Source organism: Drosophila obscura, unplaced genomic scaffold (assembly GCF_018151105.1).
Source record: "Drosophila obscura isolate BZ-5 IFL unplaced genomic scaffold, ASM1815110v1 contig_96, whole genome shotgun sequence".
Lineage (NCBI taxonomy): Eukaryota > Metazoa > Arthropoda > Insecta > Diptera > Drosophilidae > Drosophila > Drosophila obscura.
The window spans coordinates 1,177,240-1,199,336 of record NW_024542890.1 but is presented as its reverse complement, the minus strand read 5'-3'; the positions used below and the strand labels follow the sequence as shown (position 1 = coordinate 1,199,336).

The 22,097-nt window shown below is 47.7% G+C and overlaps 2 protein-coding genes across 2 annotated transcripts in view; one reads left to right on the top strand and one right to left on the bottom strand.

The window, feature by feature from the left end:
- Nucleotides 1–537: 537 nt before the first annotated feature.
- LOC111070400 (actin-histidine N-methyltransferase) lies at nt 538–12,850 on the top strand. Its single transcript, XM_022360908.2, has 3 exons — nt 538–1,596; nt 11,518–11,787; nt 11,865–12,850. The coding sequence occupies exons 1-3, from the start codon at nt 674–676 to the stop codon at nt 12,385–12,387; spliced, it is 1,716 nt and encodes a 571-aa protein (XP_022216600.2). The 5' UTR covers nt 538–673; the 3' UTR covers nt 12,388–12,850.
- The window catches only part of LOC111070399 (DNA N6-methyl adenine demethylase), a 75,783-nt gene continuing 56,587 nt past the window's right edge, over nt 2,902–22,097 (bottom strand). The window contains exons 3-4 of the mRNA XM_022360905.2: nt 6,191–8,273; nt 2,902–5,315 (exon numbers count right to left, since the gene is read on the bottom strand). Of these exons, the coding sequence (XP_022216597.2) occupies nt 4,093–5,315; nt 6,191–8,273 (3,306 nt within the window). The 3' untranslated portion in view covers nt 2,902–4,092. The remainder of the gene's footprint in view (nt 5,316–6,190; nt 8,274–22,097) is intronic.

The window sequence follows — 22,097 nt, the reverse complement described above, 5'->3', positions numbered from 1 at the left end:
TATATGTTTTTAATTTTTAAAAATGTCTTCCTTGTGTGTAGTTGGCATGCAGAAAAACTAATTTAGTTTTGTGGAATTTTTGAACATTTCTGGACTGCTAGCCTTTTCCGAGCAATCTCTAAAAGAGATCCGCTCCGGCGGGCGATTTGGCTGCAGAATGAATGCTATAGTTTCAGTTGGAAGCCTGGGCGAGCTCAATGGAATTCCTTCGGGACCCTCGCAAATCCGCAATATTATCATACCAACTGATTTTCCATCTTCGCACTCTACTTCAACCTGCGTGTGTTGTTTTTTTTAATGGCTAAAAATGCATCTTAAGGCCACGTAGAAATGTGCGGACTAGAAAAATACCGGATGAATGGTGAAATAACTGGACATTTTCGGAACGGCAAATCCTGTGGGTATACAAAGTAAGTGCCATACTTCACATATGTATGTATGTAGTATTCGTTGATATGTAGCAAATTTGTATATTTAGGGTATATTATGAAAATACTTCGGTATATTTCTGAGGGTCAGACGGTATATTTTATCGTTAAGTACGCGGTCACACTGCACGCACGTGCCAACTAGTATTTTCCATATTTGGCTGTTGTTTTGGGACGCCGTCCCCTCCGCACTCCGCACTCTACACGCCTAACGCCGCATAAACAACGCCGCACAAGCCGCCGAAATGGGCAAGAATAAGCGCAAGAACAAGCAGCAGCAACAGCAACAGCAGCAGTCACAGTCACTGGCCCAGACGCCAACGCAGACACAGTCGGAGGCAGCCTCCGGATCAGGTGCCGTGATGACCGCGGCTTCGGGCTCCGCAGAGGGGAATCAACCAAGTGGCAGTCAAGGCCTGCAGGACAAGAACAACATCGATGGAAAGCGCTTCCCCAGCCTGAGTGGTCAGCGGGGCGAGCTGAACGCGCTGGTAGTGCGCCTCCTGGAGCTGGTGGCCATGCAGCCGGCCAATCCCAACGAAGAGTGGAAGCAGTATGTGGAGCTGCAGCTGCAGCTACAGCGAATCATGGTGCTGGAGGAGCCGTTGCAGCGGGCCGTCTGCCTGGATGCCACCGACGACCAGACGCGCCTGGCCAAGGTTACCGCATTCAGCGAGTGGGCCAAGGCGGGCGGCGTGAAGAGCGACTGCCTGGAGATAGCCATCTTTCCTGGCTATCAGCTGGGCCTGCGCGCCACCCAGGACATCACCGCCGAGCAGCCAGTTTTGAGCGTGCCCCGAACGCTGATCTTCTCCGAGGAGCACTTGCCCGAGACCGACCGCAAGCTCTTCTGCAACTTTCCGCTGCTGACAAACTTCAACCTGGCGTACGCCCTGGTCATCGAGAAGGTGCGCGGCCCCGACAGTGTCTGGCGTCCCTACATCGACGTTCTGCCGGCCCGCTACAACACCGTCCTCTACTTCTCCATCGAGCAAATGCAGCGGCTGCGCGGCACCGCTGCCTGCACCTCGGCGCTGCGCCAGTGCCGCGTCATTGCCCGCCAGTATGCCAACATGTACAAGTGCGCCCACATCCGGCCCGACGCCAGTAGCGCCTCTTCCATGGGCGTGCTCTTCACCCAGCACGGCCTCTGCTACGAGCTCTACCGGTAAGTGATCCCAATCCGACGTAATCGCCTCCCATCCCTCTCCGATATTTCCTGCAATAATCAATTTGTGGCTCCTTAACAGTTCGCCAATTGCGCCTAAAAACACTCGACTCAGCTACGAATGTTAACTTAACATTGTGTGTACCCATAGCAGCACGCTGCTAGCAGAATTGCCGATTTAGCAGAGCAATGTTAGCCTGCAGTGCTAACTATGCTAACTTGTGCAGAGGGAATTTCCACTTTCCACAGGTGGTTTAAAGCGCGAACAGAACTCACGGAAGTGAATGTGTTCCCAGTCATCCGAGTCATCCGTCTGTGTCTATGACAAATTTACTGCAACTGATATCCCTGAAGAGTCAACAATTGGGCAGCTTTTTGTGTCGCATCTCCGACCCTTAGGTTGTAGGCATATGAATATGTATGCATATCCTTGATCCTTCAGATCAGGGTCTGCGTTGGCTATCCTACCAAAAAGTACCCCGTCTCCGCATTGAGCATTCGTCCCTTTTGCGAACAGCGATACCAAACGACTGAGAGGAAGAGAGCACGCGGCAGTCTTGGGTTCCGACACACACAACAAATATTGTATAGGTTGCATAAGTCATGCGATTACAAATGTACTCACTGAGTACTGGCTACAAAGGTCCCGCTCATTTGTAAAGCTATTTAGCTGAAAATTCTCTGAGCTGCGCGGAGTTTACACGGAACACTATATCATTTTAAGTGCTAAACAAAAATCAGCTTGTGCGGAAAATTGTTTGCTCTTTCTAATACAATCCAAGTTGTGTTGGTCTTGGGATTAATTGAGTGCCTCCCAGTCCGGCGGAGAGCTCTACAGCCATCTGGTTTTGTCTGCTCTAGAATACCACCAGATGGCTCATCCGTTCTTGAACCTGTCTGAACTATGAATGCCTTTATCTGTATGCATTGCCCCCTTTTTTCCCATGGATCTTCTTCGTTTTCGTGCCTGGTCTCCCTTTCGCTTCTACAATGGGGTTAATCGCATCCGCTCTTGGACCACTTTAAAGCGGAGTCCGCCTGCACGGAACGAACCATCGCGCGGTGTGGTTGGGTTTGGGTTTGGGTGTTCTTGAAATATTTGGAAATCTTTGCCGCAATTAGTTCTACATTTTATTTCTCAAAAAAATCAAATTGAAACTTATTTACATACATATTTGAGCGTGCTTAAACATACATATATATATATATATATTTTTATTTATTTAAATATATCGGTATATCTATGCATATACTCGTACGGTCGCCAGACGTTCTAGTGTATAAGGGGGTGGAGGGGCTGGGACTGGGACTGGGGCATGGAAAATGGGATCCTAGTTGAGACTGGTTAAAGGAAAATCAAGAAAAGTGCCTGCAGTTAAAAAATAAATCTATTCTCTTATTGTTCTTGCAGTGCATTGAACATTTATGCTATTAGTGTTGATTTAGTTGGTGTCGTTGTTGTTGCTTTGTTGCTGTTGTTGTTGCTTTGTTGTGCTTGTGACCACACCCATCTTTATTTGCCCCAATCTAATACGAAATTCCCTCTTTTATTCGAGTATTAAAATTTGGTTTTTTTTTTGTTTTTTTTCTTTTTGTTGTCAGTGCCAAAGAAGTTGTTTCTTTTCTTTTCCTTTAAATTTTTGTTCGTTTAATATTTATTGTCCTCATAAGTGGTAGTTTCTTGTTCTCGAATGTACCTATCTAGTATTCGATTTGGGCTCTGTGCTGTGGATCGTATGAACACAACTGTTCCTGTTCCTGTACCTTATTCAGTTTTGGCTAAGATTCTTTGCTAAGTTCTATTCGATTTAATAGATTTAATTTTTCGCTTGGTGCTTTAGAAACCCATTTGAATGCCGTGTCCTATGTGTGTATGTGTGATTAATGAACTTGAAAGAGTTGCATTACGTCGCATACGTACTATCGTGTGTATGTATCCGATGTATGTTGATCTAGATTAGTTCGAAGTGATAGTTTGCTGAGCCTACGGGCCAAGTACAGTAGCGTTCATGGCCATGAGACAGTGTTGACAGGGGGATGTCTTGGCTGGGGTTTTGTAGAATTTGAGCTTGGAGCTTAGGCTTAAAGTTTGCGAATGGGAGTGTTGGGTCCCACAGCTATGAAACGCACTGTACCTATGTATATCTATATATGTATGTATGTTGGTGTGTCCTTTCGTTTAGTTTAGTTTAGTTTAGTTTTACTTTCTCTCACAGAATATGTTCGTTCGCTTGAAGAAATTTCTCTAATCGAAACTTGACCACAAAAAAAAAAAATGTTTTATTCTCATTTCTTAGACTAATCTAATTAATCATCTAACTTTTACTCTCTCTGTCTGTCTATTTGTATATGTATATCTGTGTCTGTGTCTGTGTCTGTGGGGGAGTCTGTGGATGTATATATATATAATTTTATAAAGCTTGGCCTAAACAGCAAAACCTATCGCCGGTTATCGCTCTATCGATATCGATACTTGAGCGAGCAGCCGCCTAGAGCCTAATTATCGAACGATTTGCGCAATGTGTCAAAGAGATACTCCTGCACCTCTGGCGAGTTGGGGTCCATGGTATTCAGCTTCTGGTGGGCACTGCGCAGCGACAGGGCCAGCGAGGCGGATGCCGAGCTGCTGGAGCTGCCACTGTGCCCCTGGGAACGTCCACACATCGGTGCTGTGGGTGGCGGTGCACCGCTGGCGGTACCCGCTGCTCCAGCTCCAGCTCCACCACCAGCTCCAGCACCAGCTCCGGCTGTCGTGGTCAGGGAGGTGGCAGTGCTCAAGGTGGCCGATCCGTCGCGTGTGAAGAGCATGGAGCTCTGGCGCTGGAGCTGGTGGACGGGCGTGCAGCAGGAGACGGCCGTCGAGATGCTCGCAATGCCCATGCCTGCTCCACCTCCTGCCGCCCCGCCGCCCGATGCCGATGCCGATGCCGCCTCTCCTCTGCTGGAGCCAATGACCAGTTCCTCCATTTGCTGGCGCATAGAGGAGCGACGCGAGGCCGAGGCGCCCGTCTGGGCCATCTGGGGCAGCTTGCTCTTCATCGCGTTGTAGGTCTTCAGATAGCTGCTCTTGCGCCGGCGATGCTGCTTCCAGCGGCAGACCACAAAGATCACCAGGAAGGTGGCCAGTGCGGTGATCACGATGGCGGCACTGGCCACAATCGCCGACCGAATGCCGGACGGCATGCTGGCGTACAGGGTGCCCAGGTGCTGTTGGGACACCGAGGTGGCCGCCGCTGCCGCCGGACTGCGATGGAAGCCGGGTCCGGAGAGCTCCAAGTCGAGAAGATCGTGGGCCCGGGCCACCTCCTCTTCGATCTCATCGATCACATTGTCGTTCGGCGCCAGCTTGGTGTTGGCCAGCTGCGAACTGTTCAGTTCTTCGCCTCCTGCTCCGCCGTAGGGACTCACGCTCAGGTCGATGTCGATGCTGCTGGGCTCCTGCTCATCCGGCTCCGTGTCCACCTCCTGGGCGCTGCCGTTCCCATCGAGCAGCAGTCGCGGCGGTGGCAAAAAGTACGGATTTCGCTCCTCGGTCGCCGTGGCCAGGGAGGCCAGAGCCAGCGTCTTCCACGATGGGAAGAACCCGAGCGACTTCTCTCCGCGTGGCTGTTGCTGCTGTTGCTGCTTCTGGTGTGGGTGTGGGTGGTGCTGCTGGTTGAAGGATACTCCTGCTGAGGACGATGATGATGAGGCGGATGATGTCTGTGCGTAGGCGGGTCCTGCAAATAGACGAAAGCGAGAAGCGGAGAGATGGTGGAGGGGGCGGAAGAGCAGACAGACAGAGTGGATCAGGGATAAAGCTTATTGTGCGTCTGTGTGTTGTATCTGTGATTGTGAGTATCTGTGTGTGTGTGTGCAGTATGTATGTGTCTGTGTCTTTGTGTGTGTTTGTGCGGCGGTTGCAGCGAGCTGTCGCGTGTGGTTGTGTCTAGGATTGTCGGGGGACATTGCCACAACTGGCTGTGGGGCACACCACCTCTGCCGTATCAATCGATCCATTCTGTGATTCATCCGTGTGGTATATTGCCGACTATCGATACTCGATTAATCGATTATCGATTGATAATCGTGCAATCATATTTATCAATTTATTCAATGAGTCGGCTTTTGTTTAAATGAATATTCAATATTTAATCGATACTTTCCATGAAGAAGGATTATCGTATCACTGGCCATTGCCAATAGAAAATGATGATCATCAATTTCGGAATTATCGATGATGGTTATCGATACACCTGTGAGAGCGGGTGGGAGGCGCACCCCTTGCCAGCTGTCAGCTGCCAGCCGCCACTCGAATATCCCCGCGACACTCCTAGCCGTTACTTACGTGTGCTTCTGGTGTGCTGAGCCGCTGCTGCTGCTGCTGCCGCCGATTGATTGATTGATTGTCTGATTGACTGACTGACTGACTCACTGATCGTGTGTGGGTGACAGATTGAGAGGCCGCGGCTCAGCACAGCTCAGCACACTCCAAACAAACAACAAAAGGGGGGACACTCGCGCCGACCAACTCACTGCCGCCGCGGGCGCTGCTGGTGCTGCTGGCGTTGCTGCCACCGCTGGCGCTGGTGTCGGAGCCGCAAGGCGGTAATACCTCGGTTGCCGCCGGGCTTCTCGCTGTCGTTCGGCTCGATGTCTATGATGGAGGTGAAGTAGCTGGAGCCCTGCGAGTCCGTCTTGATCTCGTCGGGCTTGACGCTCTTCAGGTCCATCAGGTTGAAGTGGGGAAAGTTCTCGAAGGCCGTCACAATGTCCATGTTGTCCTGCAGCACCACCTTCTGGCCGGGGTAGAAGCGCGAGTGCTCGTCGCCCCCGCTCACGATGGTGGACAGGTGCAGCTGGCTGGAGCCGCGCTTCCGGTGCTCGATCAGCTCCTCGAGCGTCATGTTCCGCTGCTCGAGCACCTTGAACAGCCGGTTGCCCGAGCGCCGATCCTCGATCAGTTCCAGCAGATCTGTGCGATCATCCACATCGTCCACCAAGCTCACTTGGGCTTGCTGCGGCTCCTTCTCGGTTGGGGTCTGGGCCTGAGATGGTTCTGGTGCCCGTTCTGGTTCCTGTTCTGGTTCCAGTTCCAGTTGTGGTGCAGGCACTCGTGTGTGGTGCGTGTGGCTCTCCACCTCGTCGAAGAAGTTCTCCAGATCGTCATCGTTGTAGTTGAGCTCCTCGCTGGCATTGCCTGGCTGCGCTGCTGGCTGGGGTGCTGCTGCTGCTGCTGCCTCTGTGGTGTTGCTCCGCGCCACTTCTCCCGCAGCATCCACAGCCACCTGCACGTCTTCGATGCTCTCCACCACATTGCTGTCGTACAGGTGGTGCTGGTGGTGCTGGATGAAGTTGTCCTTGAGCCGCTTCTGGCTCTCCTTGCTGCTGGCGTTGCGCAGTCGGTATCGGGGATTGCTGGTGCTGCTGGCCGTGCTGGCCGGCGATGTGGCAGGTGCTGGTGGTGGCTCCGTGTGGGCGGATTCCCCAGACTCCACTTCGATCGAGTCTGGCTCTGGCTCTGGCTCAGGCTCCTCCTGCCCCTGCCCCTGCTCCTGCTCCTGCCCCTGCTCCGGTTCCTGATCCTCTTCGATCTCCTCAATGCTGTTGGCCAGGGTGCTGGTGAAGATGGGCGTGCTCGTGTCCACCTCCTGGGTGGTGGTGGTTGCTGCCGTCGTGCTGGTGGTGGTGATGCTGCTGCTGGCAGACTTGAACAGCCCCGGAGGCTTCAGGGTGGAGCGCATGTGCTGCCTCTTCTTGTACAGCGGCAGGCGAGTGGTGCTGCTGGGTGCCACTGTGCTGGTGGCGGTGCTGTGGGGGCCCACAGTGGGCAAGGTGCGTCTCGTGGTGCTGCTCTCCCGCGAAGAGCTGCCAAAGAGCTTCAGTCGCTGCAGTGTCGGAAACTTGGCCCTGGTCCTCAGTGACTCCTCCTCTTCGCTCTCGTTGCTGTTACTGTTACTGCTGCTGGTTGTGGTGGTGGTGGTGCTGCTGAGGTAAGCAGGCGGCAGGCGGCGGACTCCCTGCTTGTTCTGGTGGGTCTGCTTCTTCGGGGCCTCCCCCTGTGGCTGGGCAGAGGAGGCCGGGGCTATGGCCGTGGTCTGGAGGGCCAGCAGGGCATTCTGCTTTCCCTTGAGCAGGTCGTCCAGGGAGAGGTTCTTCTGCTGCAGGATCTCACTGAGGCTCAGGCCGCCAGAGTTCTTCAGGATGTTCTTCAGGTCCACCGATGTCTGCAGCTTGGCCCCAGTGGGCGCCTCCTGCTCCTTCTTGGACTGGCCGTATGGCCGGCGGTAGGCCTTGCTGGGACTGCTCGCCTGCACGCTGGCATCCAGGGGGCTGCTGTGGGTGGGCTCCTGGCGCTGCCTCTGCTTGTCCCGCTCTCGTTCCAGGGCAGCCATCGGCTCCCTGACCAGCGGCTGCTTGCGCCTCCTGAGAGCCTCCGCATCGTCCTCGACATGACCACGCCAATAGGTCGAACTGGAGTCCGCACCCGAGCCAGAGTCAGAGCCGGAGCCGGCTCCTGTGTCTTCCTCGGTGGCCCCCATGGGGGTCATCGGCAATTGGGGTCGACGCTTTCGCTTCCGCATGCCCGCTTGGGCAGTGCGACGACGATTCCCATTTCCATTCCCATTTCCGATCCCATCGCTCCCAGCTGAGCCCTTGCCATCCTCGACAATCAGCGAAACGCCTGTTTGCAGCAGCTGCAGGAGAGCAAAGAAAAGAAATAGCAAAAATGTGTAAGAGAGGAGTGCCAACAGAGCCAGAGCCAGAGCAGGAGTTTTATTCTATTAAATTGCTTTTGCTATTATTATTTCTATGTATGTTTAGTTATATGTATATGTATGTACTCGCACGTATACGTTTATCGTCTGACTGATTGATAGGCCACATTGATTGATGGTATCTGCGCATTTTGGCCCGCATTTTGATTCCCCTTTTTCGCTTCCTGTTGTCCTTATTTGCTCAAAAAGGCTGTCGGACGCCCAGCAGCTATGTGCCCGGAAAATGGGAGAAACTCTTAGCTCGGCCAGCAGTGCTCACGATGCCAAAATAAATATTAGTGGACAAGTCCTCAATAGAGACGAAAATGTAACCAAATTAAATCCAAGTCACAGTTGAGATATTTTACATTAATTCAAAAGCGAATGGCAAATGCTTTATGTGCCCTGAAGGGATTATGTAATTATTTTCGCTTTTTGCCATCAATATCAATGCACATATCAATGCCACATGCCTGGCTACCGATTTGCCATTGCTGATAAAATTTACCCGATGCACAATGGAGGAGGGGAGTTCTTGCATTCGGATTCTATTAACTTGGCCAACCATGGAACCATGGAACTGCCTGCCCCGAGAGAAACTTCGGGCTCTTTTATGCTCAGGTAATTAGTTTTCAATCAGGCTGGGTTCAGAGCAGGAGCAGGAGCAGGAGCGGGCAGCAGGACCACGAGTAGAGCTGCACCTGAGATGCAGATAAAGATGTCTATGTGTGGGTGCGGGTGCGACTTATGATGACAAGCACAGATAATACATTGTGAATATATGCTAGTACATACATACATATGTATGTATGTGTGCATAATGTACATATGTATTAAATTGATTAGCTGCCGGACTGCCTAACCCATCATCATTATCCGCATATAATCAAACTAATTCAGACTGGAGATTTATGCATAGCTTTGAGGGGTATATGGGGGTCGAAATATAAGAGGGAATCTTGCGGTTTTTCATTGAACATTTGCCCATGAATGAGGCTTTTGACCCAGGCCTGATGGTTGAATGGCTGGAAAGTGCATAGTGGATGGATGGATGGATGGATGGATGGTGGATGGATGGACTGTCTCTGGCTGATGGAGAAATAATTAACCAAAGAGGCAATGGCAAAAAAATACCAGAGAGAAGTGCCAGGAAAACGAAACTAAATTGTTGACGAAAAACTTTTCTTGGCGACAGCAACAAAAACTCATTACAGTAGGATGAGAAATTGTAAGGAAACTGCAAGTTTTCCCTCAGTTGCCACACAATGCAAAAATAATGGAGCAAGAAACGAAGGAAAACGAAGAACGACAGAAAGACAAGAGGAACTAGTAAAGTCGTTGCATAGGTCCGGGGAAAATCGAATCTAGGAGAGGGGGAATAGAGAATTCCGAATGCCGAATCCCGACCATTACACGCATTTCTCTCACGTCATTTGCCGTGACATCTCTCTTTCCCTGTCTGTCTCTGTCTCTGCCTCTATCTGTGTCTCTGTCTCTGCCCCCTTTCCAGCTCTTGTTTATTTCAATTTTTTTTGTATTTGTTTTCGTTTTTCCCCTTTTGGGAATGGGAGGAGCCAGCCGTCTATGCATGCATAATGAAGGGGGACAGAAAAGAGAGCGACATGAGCTGGCAATCCGATTGTATCGCAGGAGTCTCAACTTGTCCCCCAGAACAAACGAAAATTTAAGGCAGCATTTGAAATAAGTCAAACATCTGCATTTCCTTTCAATCGGAGGAGCATGCAAAGAGCTTTGGCTGCTGCCCAAAACATCCACATTGAATGGATTCACAACTTCACAACTTTAACTCAATTAATACTGAAGAATAATGAAGTGAAATCAATTTCCGAACCGAAATCGATTGAGTGTCAAACAAAAGATGGACTGATGGGAAGAGCGGTTTGGTTTCACTTGGAAAACTTCGATAAATCACGGCAAAAAAGCCAAATCATGTGAGAGAGAACGTGTGCAATTTGATTCGCTCAAAAAATGCAGTGCGGTAGAGTTTATTGAAACAATATCTTTGGGCTGATGCCACTCCGTGCACACCATCCGTTTACGTACGCACATAGCCATGCTGCATGCTACATGCTGGGACTGTGGGGAGCCAGGACACACACGCTGGCATTGTGTGCACACAGCTCGGCATCGTTCATGCCTGTCAACGGCAGGCGCGCGCGCTGGCTCAGTAGGAAGCTGCCAACATTGTCATTGGGCTTCAAAAGTTGCCCCGCTTGAGTTGCCGTTTTTTATGGCCGCCTAACGCACTGTTTTGGGGGTGCAGCAGTCGATAAGTGTCAGGGAAAGCGATGAGCTTGTCATCGATAGGTGAGAGAGACACAAGCGGCCAGATATGGCGGGAAGCACACAAGTCAGCAAACCAAAAGTTCCCTCTACTTAGGGACTTCGGAGCGCATTCAAGTTCATTTATCCGCTTAACTGGGGCAGGGGGAAAGCCAGTGTGGGAGGGTGAGGGCGGGACTTTTGAGTGCTGATTAACTTTTGCCGAGGTAGAGGTAAAGTCGACTCAAAGAACCCTGCAGCCCAGCCCGCACACTCACTTGAGTCTTTCCAACACTGGCATTGCTCGCTGATAACTTATTACTTTTATTAAAAATATTCGCACACTTTCAGACTGAGGAAAGTTCTCGCCACAGGGACATAACAGCCAATACAAAGGAAAAGGAAAAGGTTGAGAGCAAGAGCAAAAAAGTTGAGAGATCCTCCTACATCCACTCCTCCTCCCTTTTGCTTGGGACTTTCTAAGAGTTTTGGTAATTTCACTAGTCGGAAATAAATACAGCCAACAGAAAAGAGCTAACTTACTGCTTTTTGCTGGTGTTGTTTTTGTCTGGTTTCGGTTTTTGTTTTGGTGCTTGTTCCTGGTGATTTCTAACAAAGTGAGTGGCGGCGAGGCCAACTCTTGGCCAGCCCTTGGCCTCCCCTTTAACCACTTCAAACAAGTTGCTGCTTTTCATAATTAAATTGGAAAATTTATGCACAATTAAATGGAAAACTTTTCTTTGTGGTCAGACTGTGGAAAACCAAAAAATGCATAAGCAGAAAGCTTTTTGACTTTTGAGTTTTGATTTTTCCCCGCCTCTTTCCGCTCTTTCCGCTCTTTCTGCTTTGCTTTGCAATCCTCCGATCTCCATTCTCGTTTCCCGTTTCTCGCTTGTTGCAGATGGGCCGTGTCGACGGTGATGACGCGCCAGAATCTGGTACCACGCGAGCTGCAGGCCAACGACGACGGTGACGACCTCAGCCAGCTGCCCATTTCGGCCTTGATACCCTACTGGGACATGGCCAACCACAGGCCCGGGAAGATAACCTCCTACTACGACAGCGGAGTCCACCAGATGGACTGCACGGCCCAGGAGGACTGCAAGAGCGGCGAGCAGTTCTTCATCTACTATGGCGATCGATCCAATGCCGATCTGCTGGTCCACAATGGGTGAGTACGGACGGGACGGATGTCTCAATGAGCGCCACCTAAAATCTTCCCATTATCATCTCTTGTATTTCGCACAGCTTCATCGATGTGAACAACCGGAAGGACTATGTGAAGATCCGTCTGGGCCTGGGGCTGTCGGATGCCCTGGTGGAGCAGCGGGCCAAGATTCTGGCACGCCTCAACATCGAGCGCAAGGCGGAGCTCAGGGTGCTGCCGGCTCCCGATTACATCTCCGGCGAGCTGCTGGCCTTCGTGCGCGTCTTCAACATGAGCGCCGACCAGCTGGAGCACTGGTGCAGCGACTTGGAGCGCGCCGTCGACCTTCTGCACATCGACTGTGCATTGGAGACGGATCACGAGACGCGCACGTGGCAGTACTTGTACCAGCGGCTCAAGCTGCTGCTCGGCGTCCTCGAGGCCACGTACAAGGAGTCCGACGAGCTGCAGCAACTGGAGAAACTGCAGCTGACGGAGGGGCAGGAGGCCAAAGAGAAGCAGCCGGGACAGGATATCGATCTGCTGGTGGTGCAGTACCGCCAGCTCGAGCGTCGCATTCTCGCCGACGCCCTCGAGTACGCCCAGGAGCGGTGCAAGGTCTGAATCGGCGCCCAGGGCTCCCCCCTAAGCATAACCAAATCGGATGAATTATCTTTCGAGAGCATCACTTACGAAATTCGAGTGGCCATCTAAGCAGGAATAACTCATTTAGCAGTAACGACAAACCGCGTTTATTTAAGGTTAATTTATTTTAATTTCAATTGTTTTTTTTTCCGCAGTAGATGTTAGTCGTTTGAAACCAAAAGAACACACACAAACACACCCTTACTGGTCGATTGTGAGCGATAATGATCGACTAGCAATTGCATTAAACCGTCTTCATGGATATTCTATATTCTACATTGTAGTCTGTCTCGATCTTAGCGCGATCTCTGTGCACAGCAGCAGCCACGCACAGAAATATGATTATGAATCTAGTTTCTAGCGATTACTTGTTTTGTTTTGTTTTCTTTTTGATTTCATTTATGAATAATTTTTGTTTTCGAAAATAAATATGGAATTAAATACAGCACTGGCACTGATATATTTTGAATGTCCCCTGGCTTGAGAGAAGCTTTCACCCTTTCAGATCGATATTTCCCTCGACTAATACTCGTACAGAAAAAGCCCTGTGCAAAGACATGTAGCTAAGGGACTGGTGCGAGTAGCACAAGCTTTACCCATTCTGATTGTCTATAGTTTTGTCTCCGAGCTGCAGGCATCTGGTGATAGTCAAAAGACTCGCCGCATACTCGCATGCTGCTCCTGCTCCTGCTGCTGCTCCTGGCACGTGTCATACGAGTTTAAAGAGTTAAAAGCTTCTTGCTGACCTATGGCACGGCTGATTGCAGCTTAAACGTCCGAGTAACCTTTTATGCTGCAAGAATTGATATACTTGTGGTGCATTCCCTAGGGGCGATTTGTGAGCTCTCCTTTTTCAAAAATAAATCGGATTTGCGGCATATGGCTGCGTGTCTGTGGGTGTGTCGCCATTCAATTGCCAATAACTAATTGACTTGCCAGACGTCCAGCTGTGACAGCCTCAAAAACCAATCAATTTGCGAAACTAATCCCCATACACCCTCTCAGATGCCTTCCGGTGTTGCATGTAGATGTAAAATATTTGATTACGATATATAGAGCTCTGCGAGTGGGTGGGGGAGCTGCTGATGGATGGCAAAATGGAAGTCCACCAGTCCAGGGAACTACAGTGGGTTAGTGGAATAAAAGTGAGAGATGCGAATATCAGGAGCAGATACAGCTGTATATGTATGCAGTTTTGGCTGTTTAAACCGAGAGATCCCATCCACGAAGTTATACGTTTGTTTGCAATCGTATCTCAAGCGGATAAAACATTTGATAACTGTGTATTTTGAAGTAAGCAAAGGCCAGAGGCCGGCAGCGTCGTATGCACTGTGCATAGGAAAAAATTTCGGGCAGCGCAGTCGGCACACGTACATCGTAAAGACTTCGTGTGGTTCCGTTATTCTGCCCGGCTGACGTAGCGGCAGAGAAACAACCTTCGGGCTATGCACAAACGGATTCATATTCTGCTCGCCTGCCTCAGCGGCAGAGAAATAAGTAACGTATTTGCCTTCGTGTCTGTTGTCTTCGCACGCAAAAGCACCAAAAAAATGTGTGAGTCTGTGTGCCCACCCCTGGTTTAGGCCCTCTGGGGGCCACACACACTCGTACATATGCCAGTAGGCCCTTAGTTATTTGTACGGATGGATGGGTGCATGAAACCTTCAGGGGTAGGCTCATGGGGCTGGAAAGTAACTTCCTGGGCGGAGACATCTGGAGACATCTTCCAGTGATGCTGCGGTGCGTCATCCTTTCATTCCAGCTACTGTTGCTATTTTTGGGACCTCTGATTCCCACTAGCATTCTGCAGGCCACTAAGTATTGCCTGGGTTAATTTATATTCTACAGGTAATGGCACTTGGCCAGCTGCACTTTGTCTGCGTACAGTACAGAGGGTTTTCCTGGATTGTTGTCGTTCTTCAGAGAGCATAGATCAGCATAAATCTTAAACAAAAACAGTCTGAGAAAGTTGAGTGTTCTTGGATTACTCTGGGCAAAAAAAAATCAAAGTTTCTGTGGAGGTAAAGCTAAGGACGCTTGCAAGAATGATTCGACTCGTGCCCCGCGTCACGTGTCCATCTCTGCCAGAGCTGTGGAATGTCAGGTCACTGAATTAACGACAACAATCCACATGGCAGCTCCAAGTGATGTTAATTATGAAACCAATGAAGATGCAACACCGAAGAATGTTAATGATGATGTTGCTGCGGCTTGGAATTGAATGGCGAAGCCGCGGAGCGGAGCTGCCAAATTGCAATAGCGAACACTTCGGAAATGTCATTAAAATGGCGCGACGACCCACAAACCCAATATGTATGCACTGGATTGAGTGCCAGTTGGCCCAGTCCACACGGGCACTAGTACTTCTCGTTCCCCGGGAATTCCACTCGACTGACATTCGATTTGACACTCGAATAGCTATTTTCCGTATTCACAATTCGCGTGCCACATACAAACAGCCGCCGGTGGCGGTGGTGGTGGCGGTGCCATAGCGCACCTGCCCACTCGACAGTTGCCACAGAGCTGGCACTCAATTTTCACGCTCGTTTGGGGAAAAGGTTTCCTGAGGGGGCGTGGCGGTTTGGGCGAAAAGTGTTTAGGCAGTTGATTGAAATATTTGAAATATTCGTATGGGCTGGCGGGCAAACTGGGTCGGGCATCAATGGGATGGGGGATGGGAGGTGGGGGCGCCTGATTGTTCATGAGCATCGTTGTCGATTCGGTGAGTTTTGAACTCTGATCTCCCCCCATTCTTTTCCCCCTCTAACTCTGCTAATTGCTTCGACAATTTTGTTGTGCCGGCCAAGCAATTAGCAAATGGCAAATGTCCTCTTCCTCGTCCTGCCATCCCAAACGTCCTCCTATCCACTATCCACTATCCACAGTACCCAGCCCAATCGGGTGGTAACAATGCAAACTTAAGCTGCTTAAAATGTATGCACTATGGGTCATAAAAATGATGACCGCTCCGAACAAAAAGCGAACCAAACTGTTGACATTGCGTGTGCCACACCACTCGCACACTACCCATACCCATAGCAGTGCAGGGTGCTCCAGGCAGGAATATGTACGAGTGCAATATATTTATTTTGGTACCGATATCCAGTGTGCTCTCTGGCTTTCAGTCAGAACTTATGATGGGAAAGGAATTCCTCTTCCTAGGTACAGAGATCGATACTTATCGGCTAATGTAGTGGCTAACCAGCACCCAATTATTTATTGTTAATTTATTTATTTATTTATTATCATGGCTTACTTCACTGCGCCCCCCCCCTCCCATTGACTAAGAATACTTTCACTTACATGAATAAATATATGTACATTTTCTTTGGGCTCTTCATGACTCAACTCACATGGTACATGGTGCACATAGTAAGTGTGTCGACACCCTGTACTTGAATGAATAAATGCCGGAAAGTGTTCGAGTGTGTGCGTGTGCGTGTGTGTGTGTCTGTGTTTCTCCGTGCGTATACGCGTTATTTGTTCGGAAACTGTTACCAACTGCTGGAATTCCTTTTGTGTGTCTGTGTGTGTGTGTGTGTGTGTGTTTTGCCTTTTATTTTGTTGTCGGAAATAAATCTAGGCATGCTGCCCCATCGTGGCCCCATCGAGCCGTGGTTAGGGGCGTCATGTTTGCTTAAATCTTCCATGCTTTGTCTCCCTCGCCCTGCTGCACAGCTGCACCCGCCCCCTTAAGCACTTAAGCGCATTTCCATAGATTTTAAGGCGATTTGATTTTCAACGCTCATTTGCATGCGACCAATTGCTGTTGTCACCATACTCGCCCCACACTCGCACTGTTGTTGCAGCATTGTACGAGTAGTGCTCATGTTGTTCGGCTTGTTGCTGCTGCTGGTTGCTGCTGCTGCTGCTGATGGTGTTGCCATTATTAAGTTATGCTCTTTGTTGCCGCTTTGTGTGTTGTCAATTGATTGCATTTATTTGCTCAACTTAAACGTTTCGGAATTGGCTTAGTCTGCATTTTGACATTTGCAAAAGTCAGAACAGCAACAGCTAAAATAAATATGGACAAATTTTATCTTTCGATAGAGCGATGCCAACTGATGTGAGGGTGCATACGAACTGCTACTAAAATAAAACTAGAAAAATCCCTAATAGAGCCCAATCCCATTCCAATCCAAATATATCCCATTTAATTTTATATTTTGGATCAGCATGTACGAGGCAACCAAACTATACCCGTCGATTCACACATGTACAATGTACATACAATGTACATATGTTCCTCTCTGAATATTAGTATTATAGTCTTCCCTCGCTGCGATAATATGCTGCTAGTAATTCTCTTTACACTTGAATGATTTTTTTTAATGTTTTTTACTTTATGCGTATACGTATTTATATGGTAAAAGGGATGTGGTAACTTGAGATTTCAAAACCCCTCATTTATGTTGTTTTTTATCCGAGCCCCATGCCGAGCAACCTCTTCTGTCCGTACCAGATCTCTACTCTTTCTATTACTCGATTCTTCTTCTCTCACTGCTCAACTCTATTTGAATTTTAATATTATGGATAATCCCACTTTTGCCTTTCCTACATATATGTACATTGTACATATACATATACATATGTACGTATGTATGTATGCATGTATGATGCATGTGTATGAGCACCTGTACTTCGGTACTTGATTTGGTGTTCTGCATTATACTGACATCTCATAGTGAGAAAATCCATTTGGAGTTGTTTAACCTTATGTCAGAATCACATCCACATGCATACATACTTATACATGTCGATCCGCAATGGTCTGTGATCCATGTAAATGTATTGTTTTTTTTTTTAACACATTGCTCAAATTCATACAAGCAGATTACAATTTAGTTGGCCAGCGACTCATATGGGCAGCTATACGTATCCCTATATGTATAAATTTCAAAATGTCCATTTGTTCCTGAAATGGGATCATCTCCTATAATTTAAGATTAGGTCTCCACTTTAAATACTTGTGGAATATTGACTTTTAACATGGATTGTACTTTATCTTTCTACATCGTGGATGTTCCCTCTCCCATTCCCCTGGCATACCGTAATTTTTGTGTGTTTTGTCTTTGACTTTGTCGTGCTTGGTTCTTTTGTTCCTTGGCAATTTCAAGGAGTTTAATGCACAACAATGGAATAATTAAAGAACCAAAAGGCATTGCCATGGGTGAACACCCGGTTCATAGTAAACTCATAAATTAAATGTACCCCCACAGTGCGTCTCAGAACTATGTCTAAGGGTGTTGTGAATTTAATCAACAGATACACACACATATGAGTGCTAGCACATGTCATGAGAGATGGGAAATACATTGATGGTAAAAGAGGAATAACGACCGCTGGATATGTGGCCAATATAATGCCAATATATTATCTTATTTCCAAGAAAGAACTTATTTGATTCGTATTTTATAATATTTTATCTGTTATCATATTTTTGTACATTTCTTTAGATCTGCCCCTCCCTCTCTCTCTCTTCTCGCTCAGACACCAGCCTTTATATCTCACTCCCCTCCGCCAGGGCAGTCTGCGAATCCCACACTGCTGGCAATGGAGCGAAAATGGTTCCAGTGCTTTTGCTATGGTTCTTCTGGTATTGCCTTGAAGGCCATTTAAGCAGATTGTAATCTGCGTAAGTGTAGGCGTCAGCAGGTGCAGCAAGGAAAGGCTCACAGCATGCACCTTAAGGTGAAGGCGAAGAGCAAATAATCGGAATCCTTTTGTTTTTAAATATCTGATTTGCTCCGTTCTCGTGTATTTCTGACATGTTTTATTTTTTGCGGAAATATTTTTCCTCAGGGAATCGCATTGAGTGCCTCCTCTCATGCATATTTCGGGACGCATTTTATCTTGTTGCTTACTTTTGGGCACACGGTCTCATGAAGGAAACATGAGGCAGAGACAGGGGCAGAGGCAGAGACTCTGTCAGATGGCTCTAACAAGGTTAAGTTGAATGGAAACTAATTTGCATGGCACGTGACTGTGACTGTACCCCACCAGCCCTGGTGGCCTGCATCGTGTTTGTTTGCAATTAACTCGGCCATTGTTGTCAACATTGTTGTTGTGCGAAACGAAGAAGGAGCACCGCGAGCAGCAGCAGTAGAAGGAGTCGGAGGAGTCGGAGGAGTCGGCGGAGATGATGAAGGCCGAGGGAAAAAAGAGAAAGAGATTCCTGCACTTTACATTGGCAATACCCACGCAGCGAGTGCTACTTATTTTATTTGCTAATTGCAACACTCAAGACAGGCCAAGTGCAGCAGACGGCAACGACAACGAAGACGACGACGACGACGACAAGTGCTCGACAAGTTTGTTGCAACAAACGAAGACAACGAAGACGCAGAGCCAGAGGCTGGGACTAAGGCTGAGGCTGAGGCTGAGGCTGATGAACAGGCAGCACGGCAAACAAATTAAAAGTGACGCATTTGCCTCACTTCGTCTTCCCTCGCTAAGTCTTCTCCAGTTGCTCTTGCTCCCTAACCAGATACCCTGTATTGGGGGAGTTTTGTTAGGGCACAATCCGCCCCTAGGAGTCATTCTCCTTCTTATTTATGTTTCGTAAAGATCTTAAATAAACTTTGATCTCCGAATATATAATTGCTGGAAACTAATGAACCATTTTGATGGGTCCCTTTGACTGGTTCCCAGATCCAGCCCGTTTTAAATTGTCTTGTGGTGGATGTGGATGTGTGTGACACCCAGAAGACACGTTTCCATAATGTACATATACCTATATATATCTATATCATTCTTGATCAGCATCAATGTATGTCTTTCTGTCCTTCCGTCTTGTGTGTCGCATACTTCTCAGACTCATTATTATAGCCAGAATGAACAAACAAATTTTCAGTGGCTAAACTACTCCTTCTCTCTCTCTCACACTCTTACTATTCCTCATGTATCGAGATATAACGGTTGGGGTTGGTGTGAGAAGAGCGGCAGATGTACCGGAAAAATTGAAGCAGAACAAATATTTTAAAATTCGAATTAATTAGGTCATTAGGTGGCAAGAGTGGTCACAGCTCTTCTCTTACTCTCTGCCCCCCGGCTAGTTCCCATCTTGCAAGGGCTGGCAAAATTCAGATTTCTTAACTATCCACAGAACTATAGTTATCTGCAGCTTGCAGATCACCTTCCAGGGACATTCCACCAATGGGTAGCCCGCATTCTGCCCCTTTCACTGTTTTAGCTGACTTTTTTGTTGCATCTCAGCATTTTAATGCTTTTACCTTGCCTCTGCAGCAGTAGTTGCAGAACCAGCAACAGCATTTACATAAAGGGAACGGAATCAGGTAAAAGAAAACACTAAGAACTGGGGCTGCACTTGCGTAGGCGCCGTAGGCGTGGCATTAACCCAAAAAGCCAGCAAAAAGCTGACGACGTTTGTTTTCTTAGGACCCTTGAGATGGGCAGAATGCCGAGGCAAAGAAAAGCTGGCGAGCTGAAGTGCACGGGACGCGAAAAGCGAGGCAAAACTCACAGTTCTGCTTATTATTTCTGAGGGAAATTAAGTTTTCATTCAGCTCAAGCATGGCATAGGGATAATTTTATGGATTAATCCAGCGAAATTACCATTTTATATTTAGCTGCAAGAAATAAATCCATTCGTTCTGGCACCTCTGTACAAATTTCTGTATGTATATTCTATTTCTTTTTATTTCCCTTTCTTAATTTTAAAACAACAATATGTGAGCTTTGTGAGTTATGTAAACCATAAGTTTATGTAGATTTATTAAATATTTTACATTTTTGCTACATCTGTTATCTACAATGTCGATTACACATCTACAATGTAGAGTTTACATCTAAAATGTATATTCTACATCTTCTCCGCAAAGGTTGCGCATTGCACAGGGCAGAGTGTGTGCGAGCGAGAAAGAGAATGAGCTTCATCAGCGCTGAAAGAGGTGGGGGAAGCAACTGAAAATTAATTTCTTCTGGCTATAATAATGATCCTGGAGTAGACATGGACCAGACATTGTTATAACGACTCGGCTATTGATGCTGATCAAGAATATATGTATATAATTTATGGGGTCGTAAACGTTTCCTTCTCTGCCTATACCCCTTCTACCCCTCTTTTTGAGTGCAGGTATGAAAAACTTGGCGTTTTCTTCATTTGCCAATATACTTTTGTCCCAATGTTAATCAAAACAAAAGTACGATACCTTTCGCTTCAAAAATCTGCTTCTGTACTGTTCCTTGAATAGGAATAGTGAGCCCAAAAATATGCATATGTATGTTAAGTAGTAGTATTGCCGTGAGTCGAAATTCCTCGTCATCAACCACACGTTCTGCGTTCTGCGTTCTGCGTCATTGCTTCTCTTACGAAATCGAAAGCAAAGCTATTAATCATATTTTACATATCAATCATTTTTAGCGTCAGAAAACATTTTCCAACACTCGACTCGGAACTGACGTTCCATTCTTGGCCATATCTCTTTATCAGCGTATTCCAACACTCTCAGATGTCACTCAAGCGATTATGTACAGTGACAGTCTGTCAGGGACGAAGACAATCTGGTGCTCTCGTCTCGCTATTGTTAAGCCAGTTGAAAACACGATGACCTCTGAGAGAAGATGGGCCAGAAAAAGGCGGCGTGACTTTCGGCTGTCACAATCATTTTATTACGTACTTAGGGCCCATTCGAATTATCGAAGCATACATATAAACACATACATAATATGTGTGTACATAAGTCATGAGTAATAGCTTCCTGGGGCTGGCCAAGGGGAATGAATATTTACGCATACTTTTGGACCTCAATTAATAATTGAAACAACTTAAGCAGTTTAAAGGCCAGGCCGCCAGGCCGCCAGACGGCCGGCCACGTGCATAAACACTCTCCATAAATCGTTCAGTTATGCCCAAATACAATTACATTCTGTCAGGATTGCCTTGGCCCCAAGGAGAATTGTTTCATTTTGCTGTTAAATCTATAATGTGCACATTACGCAATCAAGCAACAAAGCAGCAGCAGCAGCAGTAGCAGCAGCAGCAGTAGGAGAGCCGCACAACATCCCTGGGGAGCAGCCGTGGCAGCAAATTGACAGATCTAAGGGGGATCCGCTGGGACGGTGAGGACTGGCGTGGCAGCCAACGGGTGGGGCAGCAAGCGTTCTCAGAGCGGCTTCATCTGACAGATGTCTGGCAGGCGGCTCTTTCTGATAAATTAACGAAATTTCACAATTTTTCACCATATGACAGCTTTATAAATATACAATTTTTATTAATTAAAGACCATTAACGGAGTTTTTTTTATCCCGATCCCAAGCCTCAATGGGTCAACGGCCAACGGGCCTCACGCGGAAAAGTTCTAACTGCCAGAGCACAGTAAAAATATTTTAAGCGATTAATTTATATTTATTGGGTTCTCTAACTCAATAGCCCATGTAGAATTCTTAACTCCATTCCTTAATGCATTAGCTGCTCATTCGTTGATCTTCTCAGAAATGAACGCTTTTTCTTGTCTTTCGATTTCATTTTTCAATCGCTTAATCGACCATCTCTACGCCCATACAGGGTTTGGCTTAATAGCCAGACGAGACCCATAACAAATAATCGTAAATAACTGGCGAATATGAGCCTGAAAAAAGGCGACGAATCTGCAACAAAATGGCGTCAACTGTCATTTCCGCTTGTCAAAGCAGAAAAAGCAATATGGCCTCGGTCCGCTGTCAGGGGC